Raw genomic sequence first — 14,869 nt, forward strand, 5'->3', positions numbered from 1 at the left:
GGGGCCGTAAAGGCGGAAGCTTCCAGCGGGCCCCGTGAGCGAAGCGGCGGGCGGCAGGCGGCCCTTCGGCAGGGACTGCTTCTGCTGCTGCTGGAGATTCGTCGTTGTCGTCGCTGGGGGGACTCTGGCCGCCCTCCCTCCCTCCCTGGCCCTGGTGGACGGGGAGGGGCTGACAGGGGAGGAGCGCTCGGCTGGGAGGTCCTGCGGGGCGGTGGCTCCGTCGCTTACTGGGGGGCAGGAGGAGGTGGCAGCTGCTGGCTGGGGGCAGTTCTGGTCCCGGGAAAGGGAGGCGTGCATGGGGCTGCTCTGGTCCGCCCCTTTGCTCATTCCGCAGCAGGAGGAAGAGGAGGAGGCGTTTGGATTTATATCCCCCCTTTCTCACCTGCAGGAGACTCTAAGGGGTTTACAATCTCCTTGCCCTTCCCCCCTCACAACAAACACCCTGTGAGGTGGGTGGGGCTGAGAGAGCTCCGAAAAGCTGTGACTAGCCCAAGGTCACCCAGCTGGCATGTGTGGGAGTGCACAGGCTAATCTGAATTCCCCAGATAAGCCTCCACAGCTCAAGCGACAGAGTGGGGAATCAAACCTGGTTCCTCAGATCAGAGTGCACCTGCTCTTAGCCACTACGCCACTGCTGCTCAAGCATAGGGACATGGCGACTTCGGCCTGCGCTGCAAGTGTCTCGGCCATCTTGCGCTTCTTTTACAAGGGCCACGAATTTGTACCAGCTGCAATAAAGGCCTTTAATGCCAAGGTGAGCCAGCAATCACTTTATGGTGCCCCAATATGGATGGGTGTTTGGAATCAATCAGTTGAAAGGATCCAATCCTGCTTTCTATATGAGATCCTAGGTCTACCCCACTGCATACTCTATGCTGTCCTATGTTTAGAGCAGGGGTGTCCAACTCTGGCACTTCAGATGTCCATGGACTACAATTCCCATCAGCCCCTGCTCCATGGCAGCAGGGGCTGATGGGAATTGTAGTCCATGAACATCTGAAGCGCCAGATTTGGACACCTCTGGTTTAGAGACTGGCCAGCATCTAGAGACCAGAGCATGGCTGGCCACTTTCAGATTCTGGATTCACCTCTGCTTTAACCCAGAGGATACTAGTCTAACCAAGATTTAGCTACTTTGCAAGCTTCAGACTGGTGGGCTTGGATAGAGGAAAAAATATTATCTTTATGCCTCTCATTGGAATCTTTGGCTATGTTGCCTGCCAAAGAAATTCTGCAAACCCTAAAGCTGAGACTATTCAATCAGGAATATCAGAATCTAATTAGTGATTAGAACAGGTCTTGCTTTCCTCTTTTATTAAGAATCCCCCTTGGTGCAGCTAGCATGGCCAAATACTGCCCAATAGCCGCAGAGCGCTGTCGCTCCCAAGGGGATATGTTTTACCACCAGCACTTGTGCTAGGGAGATGTTTAGAAATTCCTTATCAGGAAAGAACATGTACTTGCAATGCAAGCCTTGTAGAAACTGTTTGTCATGTACTTTTATATCGTTCTTTTTCTAGCACAATTTGACATTTCTTGTTTACCTCTTTTTTGGCCAGCAAAGAAGGATGTATGGACCAACAGAAAATCTGCCTGTTACTAAATAACAAGTCTTGTGTTGTAACTGAAAAGGTCACAAGGTTCTTGTGTTTTGCTATGAAACAACATTCACAATTAAATACGTGAGCCCAATGTGTATTTTCAAAACAACTGATTCTTGGTTCAAACCACGCTGAGACAATATTGTATTTTAGATTATATATTTTATTAGTTTTGTTACTATATTATGTATTGTATAATAAGTTTTTTTTTACAATACCAATAAAAGGTATTTGGATTGGATTAAAATTCTTACTTATACTAATCTCAGCTCCTCGGGGCAGCTGAGCCTAGACCTGGGTATACCTGACAGCCTGTCCCAGGGTCTATCAAGAAAAAAAGCTCTTTCCGGTCTTGAGAATGGAGATCCCAACCTGGAACTGGACGTCTTCCAAGTGCACTGCATCTGCTCTACCCCCTTCATGGCCACTGCATCTGCTCTACCCACTTAATGGCCACTGCATCTGCTCTACCCCCTTCAAGGCCACTGCATCTGCTCTACCCCCTTCATGGCCTCTGCATCTGCTCTACCCCCTTCAGATGCACTGCATTTGCTCTACCCCCTTCATGGAGGCCAGAAATAATTCTCCCACCTGTCTGTTCTTTCATGCCTAATTTGGCACTAATTCCAAAAACAAGTATGCTGGAATCCAATGCTTGCTGGCATGCCAACAGCCTCTGCTCGCTTCCATTCCTACGGTATGCTGCAGTTTCTACCATTCACACTGAAATGGAGGAAGGGGCAGAGACCATCTTGGTCATCCCTGGAATGGGTAGGGCTCCATTCTCCAGCCCAGCATCACCTGCCTTCAGGTTAGAATTGTAGCAATGGCGTCTATGACCTCATAATTTAACTCTTATCAAAAAGGACTCAAAAGGGCAAGACGTGCCTTGCTGGAGGCTGCAGGGTTGCTCAGCAACTGACCAGCACCAACTCTTTCTATGGTAAAATTTCGTATGTCTGGGAAAATTTAGGGTGGGGAGGAGCCAGAACAGAATTTAGCTTTGGGTGGGGCAGGTTTTGTAATCGGGGTGGGGCAATCTGCTGCTGCCTCCCCTCCTCCATATCCACTCTTCTCTTCTATTTGACTTGGAGCTTCTCTTCACCATGGCGGCTTTAGTCTGTGCAAACCTCGTTCTCCATGATCACCACTGCTGGCTGTGATCACAGTTCTGCTTTTTCCTTTGTCTTGTTTCCGGTCAGCTTTACTGTAAAAAGACAAGCATTTTATATTTATTTGTTGATCGATTTCGAGGCCACCCTTCCCATCAAGACGGCTGACAATGGTCAAACAATGAAATCATCAATACTTCTAAAATGTTAAACACAAATTCTATTTCTGGCACCATAGACCAATAATCATAAAACCAAGTCAGGAGGGAGAGAGGCCAGCCAAGATGGATACGGCTGCTGCCCTCAACCACAGGCCCAGAGAAACAACTCAGTTTTACAGACTTGGAATTTAAAAAAAAAATAGAAGTAGGGAGTAGGAAAAAAATCCTGTTCTCCAAGTGGGCAGTAAATGTTTATGTGCAGAATGTATAAATTTGTTTTCTCTGGAGGGGGACTATGACTCCATCAGGGTCTCTGTACTATCTACAGTGATGGGCAGCAGCTTTCCACCAACCCATACCCACAGTTTCTTTGCAAGGGTAGCAGAGTTTTGTCAAAGGCTTTCACGGCCGGATTCAACTGGTTGTGGTGGGTTTTCCGGGCTGTGTGGCCGTGGTCTGGTGGATCTTGTTCCTAACATTTTGCCTGCATCTGTGGCTGGCATCTTCAGAGGTGTATCACAGAGGGAAGTCTGTTACACCCTGTTACATGCTGGACACAGTGTGTAACAGACTTCCCTCTGTGATACACCTCTGAAGATGCCCGCCACAGATGCAGGCGAAACGTTAGGAACAAGATCCACCAGACCACGGCCACACAGCCTGGAAAACCCACCACAATCGGTAGCAAAGTTGTTCAACAACTGCCTATGAGTAAGATGAATTAGAAAGGCAATTAAAAGTGTTGCATTTGTTATTAACATATACCTCTTGGAAGAGTTGGCCAGGTAGCAGTCATTTGCAAACAGGCAGCAACCTCTTGCTATTCAATTTCCATCCTTGCCTGAAGGAATATCATCATGATAGTTAAATACAAGTTTTTCAATGGGTTGTTTTCCCCACAGGCTATGATACTGTTCCAAGACCTAACAGCCACAGATTCTGTAGGGGAAGCCCTCAGTTTCCTCTTCTTCGTCATCCATAGTAACAAAGGCAAGTAATCTTTGATCATGCACTAAAGGCAAAGCAAGATCAATGTAGACTTAACAAGACAACGCACCCAGTTCTCTAGGCAACAACAAACCAATGAAGAATAAGAATAAGGAGCAAGCCTGCTTCTGGAGTCTCACGGGGAGTTGTGAAAATGGAAAGTTTACCCGCTGTTCAGGGGGGAACTGAATGTGAGCCGCCAGAGAGCCAGCTAGAACAAGTGCCAGAGTTGGCTGCTTTATCCAAAGCAACAGTAGAAGGGGAAGATGACCAACTTCCTGGGTCAGCACATTCCTACATCCTTTACGTTGGGAACTTGAACCCCAAATACTCAGGAGAAGTTATCTGCAGCATGATGAAGGACTTCTTAGGCCTGGCCAGCATCACCCTCCAGAGGCACAACATCGAAGTGATTCGGAAACGCAGGCAGGCCTACGCCTTTGTGCAGGTAGCAACCGAAGTGAGCTTGGAGCGTGTCCTAAAACAGTTGCTGCTCGCGTCGGAATCTGAGCACCACCTAGTCAAGGAGCTGGTGAAGAATGGCAAAAATCTGGTTGTGGGGCAGGGCAAGAAGTGTGGATTTGAAGCTGACAATAGCAGAGAGGTAAGGCTAGGACCCAGAGGTTGATTTTCCTGGACCTCGTGGCAGTATGAGTCTCTTGCCTATGGACAGCCCCAAGTTACGCACACATGGTCTCAGAAATCATGAAAGAGAATGTTCTATTTTATTTCCGAAATGACGAATGGACTTGTATCAAGGTAACAGCCCTGTGACCTGGATGGTCTAGACCAGGGGTCTGCAACCTGCAGCTCTCCAGATGTTCATGAACTACAATTCCCATCAGACTCTGCCAGCATGGCCAATTGGCCATGCTGATGGGGGCTGATGGGAATTGTAGTTCATGAACATCTGGAGAGCCGCAGGTTGCAGACCCCTGGTCTAGACTAGGCCAATATCAGTAGAACTCAAAAGCTAATCCAGGTCAGCCCTGGTTAGTATTCGGTTGGGAGACCACCAAAGAAATCCAGGGCCTCTATGCAGAGACAGGCAATGACAAACCACCTCTGAACACCTCTGGGCTTGAAATCCCTACAGCAATGATGGCGAACCTTTGGCACTCCAGATGTTATGGACTACAATTCCCATCAGCCCCTACAATTGGCCATGCTGGGTCACCATGACTCAACTGCAACTTGAGAGTACTTTAGTTTACACCAACAATGATCCTGTAGCAGGGCTGAAACTCTCAGATCCCACTGAGCCCTGGACAAGAGTAGGGGTAATATGACTTATTGTAGGGTTTCAAAAACACTAAGAGGGAAAACAACCACTCTGGCTTGGATGCCACCTGAAAGTTCTGGATGTGGCAATTTTTGCTGATTTCCATCCCACCTCTCACAGTTCACCCCAAACACACCCCAAACATATAATTCCTGGCAAGGAATGCCATCCAAGCAACAGGGCAGCCAGTGGGGGCTGCACCAGAAAGAGGAAAGAGGGGAAAATGCACTCTATGGATAGTATTTTAGGCAGACTCCAAGCACCTAGAAATATGTTACCATTGCACCAGCAGTCCATAATATATAAGAAAGTATTATGCAAATATTTTTCCTATAATGCTGAAGTGGGAAAAAACCAAGCAATCAAATCTGATTCCCTCTTTTGAAATTGAGTATTCTTTACTTGAGCATTCTCAGTCAACGACTGTGTAACGTTTCCTTTCAAATATTCTATGAAGGATAATCAACACCCTCTGCAATGTATTGTCAGAGGTTTTCATAGCCAGAATCAACTGGATGCTTCAGGGTGGGTGTTCCAGGCTGCATGGTTGCGGTCCGGTAGTTTTTGCTCCAAACATTTCACCTGCTTCTTTGGCTGCCATAAAGAGGTGATTGAAACGTTAGGAAGCAAAACCTGCCAGACCACAGACACACCACCCAGAAAACCTACAACACCTGGTCTCCCTCTACAACTCTGTTCTGTTGCTCTCACACAGTGCTAATGGGACGGGGCAAGTATGACGGTAGGCGGCGGCCATATGAGAGAAGGTGGACGAGATATGGTTATGCTCGTTCACTTTCTGACCTCCGACCTATCCCAAGGGACGAAGGTGGCTGGGTTCAGAGACACCCTGCTTCGTCTTTGGTGTTGATAAATGCCAGGTCCATAAATAATAAGACCGCTGTTCTCCGGGACTTTCTTGGAGTTCAGCAGATGGACCTGGCTTGTGTCACCGAAACCTGGGTGCGAGAAGGCGAGACTGTCGCCTTAGGTGAGATCCAGCCCCCAGGTTTAGCGTGCCTAACCGATAGCGAACACAGGGCCGGGGGAGTGGCATTGGCATTGTTAGTCCGAGATACCATCCCTTTTAGGGCTATCCCTGTCCCTGAGATCATTTGTATGGATTGTGACCGGCCTGGAGTGGTTGGCATTGGAGAGGTTGGCTGTCCTCCTGGTGTACCCGATTAAGCCTAAGCCCCAGGAGATGACCTGCCGCGGCTTTACTGGAGGTGGTGGCAGACTGGGCGTTGAGGTACCCCAGAATTATTGTTCTGGGGGACTTCAACGTCCATGTCGACACCGCCTCATGCAAACAACTCGCGGACCTGGTGTCATCAATAAGCGGCAGCTGGGCCTCTCCCTGGTAAATTCTGGCCCCCCCTCACGAGGCCGGTCACACACTGGATTTGGTCTTTGGGTCCGGGTGTTGATGTGGTCATATCCTCTACTGACAGAGTGCCATGGTCTGACCACTATGCCCTGAAGGCTCGGATGAGCATGCCGCAACACCCCCGTCTAGGCTGACGAGCGTGTTTATGCTTTCGCCAGCGGGCTGACTTATGGATCCTGATGGATTCCTGAATGCTCTGCGGGGATCCTGAACCCACCGGCACTCTCGATGGCCTAGCAGCGGACTGGAATGCCCGCCCTTTTCAGATGCCATCGAGATTATTGCTCCCCGGCGCCCTCGCCGACCCAGCTCTCGGCTGGCTCCGTGGTATACGGAGGAGCTACGCTGTTTGAGGCGGGAGCTTAGAGCTGACAGAAGCGAGAGTGTGGAGGAAGTCTCGTGGCGAATGCTTAGCGAACATCTTATAGGGCGCTTATGAAGGCCTATGAGATGATAGCGACGAAGGAGGCGAAGAGAGTTTTCTTCTCCCTCCCTCGCTTCCGGCGTCTACTGTAGCTCTCGCCCGGCACAACTGTTTCGCATCATTCGATCCCTTACCTCTTTATCAGAGGTTTGAAAAGCGATCAATTGGCCAATAGCTGTGAGGCTTTTATGAGCTATTTTGCAGATAAAATCAGCGTCGCTCCGCCAGGACCTTCACCACCCTTGGAGACAATTAGCGAACTGGAAACTCCCTTGCGATCTTCTGGCCCTTGCATGGCCCAGTTTTTCCCTGCTCTCGGAAGGCGATGTTGACAGAGCCCTAGCTGCTGTTAGACCTACTACCTGTCCTCTGGATCCGTGCCCCTCCTGGCTTATTAAAGCATGTCGGGAGGAGTCACGACCCCACCTGTTGGCTATTATCAATTGCTCCCTTGAGCAAGGAGTTTGTCCGGGTGTTAGGTTGAAGGGAGAACGATGGTCCGCCCACTCTTAAAAAGACCGTCGTTAGATCCTAGTGATCCGGCCAATTACCGCCCCGTTTCGAATCTTTCGTTTTAAGGGAAGGTAGTTGAGAGAATGATGCTGGAGCAGCTTCAGGGATTTCTGGAGGACGCACATCGGCCTTTGATCCCTTCCAGTCCGGCTTCCCGTGCTGGGCATGGGGCCGGAGACTGTTCTAAATTCGCTGTCCACAGATGCGCTCATTATGCAGCTTGACCCGGCCGGATGCGGCGCTGCTGGTGCTATTGGATCTCACCGCATGGCGTTTGATATGATAAAACCGCGACCTTTTGACCCACCGCCTGGCCGTTTCCGGAGTGCGAGGTACTGTCCTTCAATGGATTGCCTCGTTTCTCCGGGACGAGGAGTCAGCAAGTGTGGTCTGGGGACCGAGCTTCGAGGAGGTGCCAGCTTCATTGCGGCGTGCCTCAGGGAGCGTTATTGTCCCCGCTGTTATTTAACATCTATATAGACCCCTTGCTCAGCTGGTGCGGAGCTGTGGGCTGGAGTGCCATCAGTGCGCTGATGATACCCAGCTCCTTCTGTCGATGGAGGTGGGAGCAGACGCCGCCCCTGCAGCTCTGGCATTGTTTGGAGGCGGTTGCTGGTTGGTTGATGCAAGGCAGGTTAAAACTGAATCCAGCCGAGCCAGGAAGATCCACTGGCGATGTCGCCAGAGGGGGGGGGCGGAGGCTTTCCAGCGCCAGGTGTGGGAGGGGGCCTTATTGGCACCGGCCCCCTCAGTTCGCAGCCTGGGGGGCCACCTGAGATTCGTCTCTCTTTCTATGGAGACCCAGGTGGCCCATGTAACCAGGGTTGCGTTTTACCATCTTCCTTGAGCCCGGCGGCTGGCCCCCTTCCTCTCCGAGGCGGATCTGGCCGCAGTGATTCATGCAACGGTCACCTCCAGATTAGACTATTGCAACTCGGCTCTGGCGGAGGGCCTACCCTTGAGGCTGATCGGGAAACTTGAAACTGGTCCAGCATGCGGCGGCTTCGTCTGCTCTGGGTGAGGGTGCCTTTAGAGATCATATCACACCCGTGTTGCACCGCTATACACTGGCTCCCAGTTGAATTCCGAGGGGTTGTCTTCAAGGTATTGGTGTTAACAACTAAGGCCTTACGCGGTCTGGGACCCTCGTACCTTAGGGACGATCTGGCCCCTTATGTCCCACTGTCGGTCTCTGGGCCGGCGAGAGGCCAGCCCTACTGGAGATCCCTGCCCCCTCTGTAGTCGCGGCTGGCCTCCACCAGGGCCAGGGCTTTTACGGCCCCTGGCCCCTGCCTGAATGGAATGCTCTTCCTCCAGCTGTCGAGACCCTGCGGGACCTACAAAGAGTTCCGCAGGGCCTGTAAGACTAGGTTATTCCGCCCGGGCTTTTGGGGAGGCCGGCTGCTGATAGGTGCCCATTAATAACAACTAAGACCATGTTCCCCCCCCTCTTAGGGGAGGCGGGGAGCTAATAGCTGTACGCCATCTGTTTAATTGTTTTAACTGTTTAAATTAGGAGCGTTGCTTTTAACTATTATGAAGTTTTAGTATTTTATCTTGTTATTCACTTGTTGTACTATGATGTGAACCGCCCTGAGCCCCCTGGGGGAGGGCGGTATAAAAGTGAAACAAATAATAATAATAATAATAATAATAAAAAGTATGTCCTGCCATTCAGACCCTACCAGGGCCAGACCTAGCTAATTCTCACACATCTACAGTGAAACCTCGGTTTTCGTCAGTAATCCGTCCGAAAACAATCGGCGAAACCTGAAACTGACGAAAACCGAGGCAATTATTTCCATATGAATCAATGTAAATCCAGTGCCACACTGAGCAGGAAATTAGCAGCGAGGTCACATGGGCACGCTGACGAAATCTGAGGCAAATTTTTCATGGAAACAATCGACGAAAACCGAAACCGACGATAACCAAAGTCAATGAAAACCGAGGTTTCACTGTATATTGTGGAAACATGCAGGTTTGTTCAACAAAAGTTGTGTTGGAAGTTGAGTCTTTGCAGCTGTCATGGCAGAACCCACAGCAAAGTAGTTAGAAGGTTTCAGGCTGTATTACTTCATGCTGTGTGTGAACAGGAGGCCTTTTCTGTGGAAGTTGTTGTGTTAGTCTACTTGCTTGCCAAGTTTAACAAGCAGATGGTCACAAGCACACAAGCGCAAAGGCCAACAGGACTGGTACCCCCCACAAGGTACTGGAGAAACGAAAATGAAATCAGTCACTCCCAGAAGGATCTTAGCCTGTATATAAGACATTGGCCCGGTTAGTCCATTTCTGGCCCTCTCTAGGAACTTGTTTCTTTCAATGATGGCAAGGGGAAGGCCTTGAGTTTTATCCTGATGTACCCTGAAAGTGGAAGACTCTTTCCAGGAAAACTTATACAATTAGCACATAGAATTCTCGTTCGTCACCAGAAGTATTGGCCACAAATGAATTTCCAAATTCATATACAAATAATCATATAAGAATGAAGTGGGATAAGCTTCGATCTGTAGCCAAAAGAGAACCCACTTCTCTTTTGGCTACAGATTGAAGCTTATCCAGCTGACCCGCTTAAAATAATGGTCCGTTAAGGCTGGTATTTGTTGTGAGGATCTCAAAAATTTAATAAGTAAGGCAAGACATGACTGGAAGTATATCCATACAATTTATCCTGCATCCCCCTCAGAGGCGTATTGGGGGGAAATGGTGCCCTGGGCAATACCTGCTGGGGCGCACCCCCACCCCACCCTACGCATAGCCGGTGGAGGAGGGTGGTGGAGGACGGCGGCTGTACCAGGCAGGAGCAGCCTGGTGGGGGCAGCCCACGGCCAGCTCTCCAGGCGCCCCCCACGTGATCTAATGGATGGCGTCCAGGGTCAATTGACCCCCATGTTCCTTTGGCAGATATGCCACTGCCCCACGCCCAAATTATGCTGAACCTAATTGTGGGAGGGAGAAGCAAATGGTTTTACCCCATGCACACAATTATTGGGGGTTAAAGGCTGATTGGGAGAGAAAACGATATTGCATAGCCCAATCTTGCCAGATCTTGGAAGATGAGTAGAGCCAGTGGTTGGATGGGAAGAAGGCAATAGCAAACCATCTCTGCTAATTGCTTACCTTGAAAGCCCCTTGATGGAGTTGCTGTGTGGTGCAACTTGATAGCACAGACATACTTAAAGGCTGATTACTTGAAATTATCCCAGAATTCCACCTGATGAAAGCCTGGGTTAATTCCTGTCATTCGGTGTGCAGAAGTCAGAAACAGCCATTGTAGAGTCTTCACTACCCTGCTTGAGTGGCAGATCCACTTTTCTTGTGGCCATCGAGTGTTTTTAGGAAACCAGTGGGATTGGATGAGGCTTTTGCTTGGCAAAGTTTCTGATTGACTGCTGGGGATGTGATCGGCTGTGTGGATTGTTAAGTGTAGCTTCGGCAGCAGCTGCCACCGCAGCACAAGGATCTACACTGTTGCTGAAGTTAAGCTATGGCAATTGTTTTGTGGGTGTCTCTGCCTCCTGCAGCAGTTGTTTTGTGGCAGCGCTCTCCGTGCCATGTCAGAATTCCAAATATGCCTGGAGGCTCACAAAGATTAGGCACAACTCCCCCCCCCCCTCAGTCATAGACTATTACAATAAGGCTCTCCCTACATCTATGACATGTCAGGAGTGGTGCACCAAAGAGGGCCTGGTCCTAAACAATGTCTCTGAACTTGTTGCAAGGTTATCCACTTGAAGAAGAGTTGGATTTATATCTCCCTTTCTCTCCTGTAAGGAGACTCAAAGGTGCTTACAAACTTCTTTCCCTTCCCCCCCTCACAACAAGCAACCTATGAGGTGGGGATTTTTAAGATGAGAGAGTTCCAAAGAACTGTGACTAGCCCAAGGTCACCCAGCGGGCCTGTGTTGGAGTGCACAAGCTGATATAGTTCACCAGATAAGCCTCCACAGCTCAAATGGCAGAGCAGGGAATCAAACCCAGTTCTCCAGATTAGAGTGCACCTGCTCTTAACCAGTACGCCACGCTGCATGGTTTTATTCTGTCATATCTGCAGACTGACTCTAGAGGGAGCAGCTCAGAATCTCGTCTGGGAGGGTTGCAGGCACCTGAGAGGCGGAAGAAACAACCATCCAAGGAAACCCAGACTAACACTAGCAGAAAGTTTGCCCAACACACTTGGAGACTGACAAGCCGGCCGTCAGCTTTTCTGAGCAGCACTCGTTCAGACAGTGCCATTGTCCAGCAAGAGATTGTCGGCAAGGAGTGCCTGTTCTATGGTGCCTTCATGGGTAACGAGACACGGAACACGGAATTCAAACGCGGTGGTGGGGATTATTTGACAGTCACTCTGAAGCATCATGTGCGGAAATATGCATGCGCATTCCTCAACAGCGAAGGGGGGAGCCTTCTCGTGGGGGTAGAAGACAACGGCCTCGTGCTGGGAGTCCGCTGTGACCACAAAGATGAAGACAGGGCCCGCCTCCTCATCGACTCTGTTCTGAAGGGTTTCAAGCCACAGGTTTTCCCAGCGGCCTATACGCTGAGTTTCATCCCTGTTATCAAAGCTGAAGACACCGGCATTTTCCTAAAAGTTATCCGGTTAACTGTGCATCCTCCCAAACAGCATGCAGAACCTCTTCTTTACGAAACAGACCAAGGGGAAGTGTACATCCGGCGAGACGGTAGCATTCAAGGGCCTCTCTCGGGGAGCGCCATTCAAGAGTGGTGTCGACAGGTAAAAAATTTTTTTGCGTGGCTACTTACTTTTAAATTTTGGATAAGGTTATGCTTTCACTTAGATCCTGGCAGCATGTTACACAGGGCCTTAGCTGACCTGCAAGATTCAGAATGGTGGAACACAATCATGGGTAAACTCACCTTATTAGGTTTTTCCCTAGAGGAGTGGGTGATGAGGGAGCCCCAAGAAATATACAGTCTAATTAAAACTAGACTACTTGATCAGGAGCAACAATATTTAATCAGCCATGCAGCAACAGCGTGCTCCCCATTACACCTGGGTATCAATCCCGACATGGGCAAGATGGCCAATTATCTATTACAAATTTCAGATCCCGAACAACGCTGGGTTCTGACTACAGCCAGATGCAACGTCTTCTCCCCTGCCCTTTTACAAGGTCGGATTGAGAAACTCCCCCTACTGGACAGAGTATGCCCACATCGTCCTGCCATGGTGGAAACATTGGAGCATATTGTATGTTACGGTCCAAATATAATTTAGAGAGGGAAGCTCTAGTATCTTCAATTATGGGTAAAACCTCTCCCAAAGTTTGCATGGTAAAACTATTTAATAGTAACGATCCTCTCGTTTTTAGGAAAAACAGCTCACTATTTGTTGCAGGTCATGTCGCTAAGAGGGAAGCATATGTTATACCTTTTCTTGTTGTAATTTTATGTAGCACAAATATGCCTAATAAAGGTTTTTGTTGTTGTAAAAAAATTTTTTGCATGGTTTTTGCAGAATCGAGATTGCTTGCTTGCTTAACCAACCCATCCAGTTGCAAAAAGCAACATGACTGTGCTCTTATTTTCAGAGAAGTAAGCTGTATATACAGCCCAGGCTAGCCCAATCTGATCTGATTTTGGAAGTTAAGCAGGGTTGGTCCTGGTTGCGCTTTGGACAGGAGACCACTGAGGATGTCCAGTGGATAATCACCGGTTTGTCTCTTGCCTGAAAAGCCCTACGGGGTCACCCTAAGTTGGCTGTAGCTGGACAACACTCACACATTCGAGCTGTACATTGTTCCCTGTGAAAGACACTGTTCATTGTATCAACCCAGCACAAACGATTTAAAAACATCCCCTTTACATCAGTCAATTTTAAAGCCTTCTGTTTTTATTTTCGGAGCAAGGCTTTTGATAAACTCCAGGAAGTGAAATATTTGAAATGCTGGACCAAGGGAAGTTTAGGCACAGATTGGCATCTCAATATTTTTGATTTGTTGTCTGTCTCAAACGCTCACCCGCTGTTTGTACTGGCCGCTGTTGTGGAGGGGCCAATGGCTCATCTTTGCATGCAGGCTTGATGACCAATTCCCAGCACATCCACTTAAGGCAGTGGTTCTCAACCTGGGGGTCGGGACCCCTTTGGGGGTCGAACGACCCTTTCACAGGGGTCGCCTAAGACCCTCTGCATCAGTGTTCTCCATCTGTAAAATGGATAAATGATAGGGTTGGAGGTCACCACAACATGAGGAACTGTATTAAAGGGTCGCGGCATTAGGAAGGTTGAGAACCACTGACTTAAGAAGACCAGATGGTAGGTGATGTCAAAGTCAGCCCAAGACCCTGAGGTTGCTGTGGCTCAAAATAGAAAATATTAACCCTGAGTGACGAATAATCTGCTTGTAAGGCAACACCAGGTGTTCAGATAAGAAACTTGGCCCTTTGGATAAATATCCTCTATGGCTCCCATAGTACGAACACTGATAGCTAAAGAGTACAGGGGAAAAAAAATCTGACAACTTACTAGCTATTTAATCAGTGGAGTTTATTCAGTAGCTAGTGAGCCCCTCTGAAGTATACTAGGACTTGACTACTACCAAGGTGGGAAGGGGATGACTGTCCTTTTGTACATCCCCAGAAATGGACAGAGGAGATCAAGAAGCTAGAGGAGAAAATAGAGAATTTGTTGAAGGAGAAGGAGCTGCAGCAGCAAAGGCAACAGAACACCAGTCCACGATGCTGTGCCCTCATGTAACCACAGATCGTTATCAATCAGGTATGGATATCTGGATTCACCCCCCTGGGGGACTTATCTCAGTAGAGGGATGATCCCACCGGCATGTAGGTACCACCACTGCCCCACGCCTCTTAGTACTAGAACACAGTGCTGGATGTCACGCCAGAATCCCAGGAGCCCTACCACTGCAACAGTGGAGGTGAGCCAGGTGCATGGTCAGGGGAGGAGTCTATCTTGGTCAGCTCCCCCTCAGCCTTTGCCAGTGTTACGCCAGCGGGCCACAGTTCAGACTTAAGCACCCTTTTGGGTGGCATAGGTCCACTGCAGCCCATTGAGGCTTCTCAACAGGGGGGAGACTTCTGCACTTTGCGAGTCTCCCTGAGCTGCCAGCAAGCCCCAATGGGAGCTGCGGGGTGGCGCCATGGCTCGCCATCTCCCATTTGGATGAGGCTGCAAGCAACAAATCTCAGTTGGTCTATTTCTGGCCTCCTCCGCATGTCGGAACGGAAAGGTCATCTTTCCTGTCCTGCTGGTTCTGCAGCTAAACAGATCTGCACAGAAGGACTCGCTAAAAACTATGGCTCACAAATTCAGATGTTACCACAAACCACGATTATTGCACTGCAATTATTACACAGTAGTTAAACAAGCTAAAAAGCTTCATTTGAAATCCCAAGTTGGTTGCACGCACAGGCAACA

The 14,869-nt window shown here is 49.1% G+C and overlaps 1 protein-coding gene across 1 annotated transcript; it reads left to right on the plus strand.

The window, feature by feature from the left end:
- Positions 1-652: 652 nt before the first annotated feature.
- On the plus strand, positions 653-14,195 carry SLFNL1 (schlafen like 1). The gene is made up of 4 exons (XM_048501634.1): positions 653-754; positions 4,040-4,465; positions 11,525-12,205; positions 14,072-14,195. Exons 1-4 carry the CDS (start codon positions 653-655, stop codon positions 14,186-14,188), a joined length of 1,326 nt encoding a protein of 441 aa, XP_048357591.1. The 3' UTR covers positions 14,189-14,195.
- Positions 14,196-14,869: the final 674 nt, after the last annotated feature.

The sequence above is a fragment of the Sphaerodactylus townsendi genome, linkage group LG06, assembly GCF_021028975.2.
Source record: "Sphaerodactylus townsendi isolate TG3544 linkage group LG06, MPM_Stown_v2.3, whole genome shotgun sequence".
Lineage (NCBI taxonomy): Eukaryota > Metazoa > Chordata > Lepidosauria > Squamata > Sphaerodactylidae > Sphaerodactylus > Sphaerodactylus townsendi.

Excerpts from the sequence above, each read along its gene's own strand:
- SLFNL1 (XM_048501634.1), top strand. The coding sequence starts at position 653 with ATGGCGACTTCGGCCTGCGCTGCAAGTGTCTCGGCCATCTTGCGCTTC. Across the intron at positions 755-4,039 it reads TAAAGGCCTTTAATGCCAAG|GGGGGAACTGAATGTGAGCC; the intron begins GTGAGCCAGCAA and ends CCCGCTGTTCAG. Across the intron at positions 12,206-14,071 it reads TTCAAGAGTGGTGTCGACAG|AAATGGACAGAGGAGATCAA; the intron begins GTAAAAAATTTT and ends GTACATCCCCAG.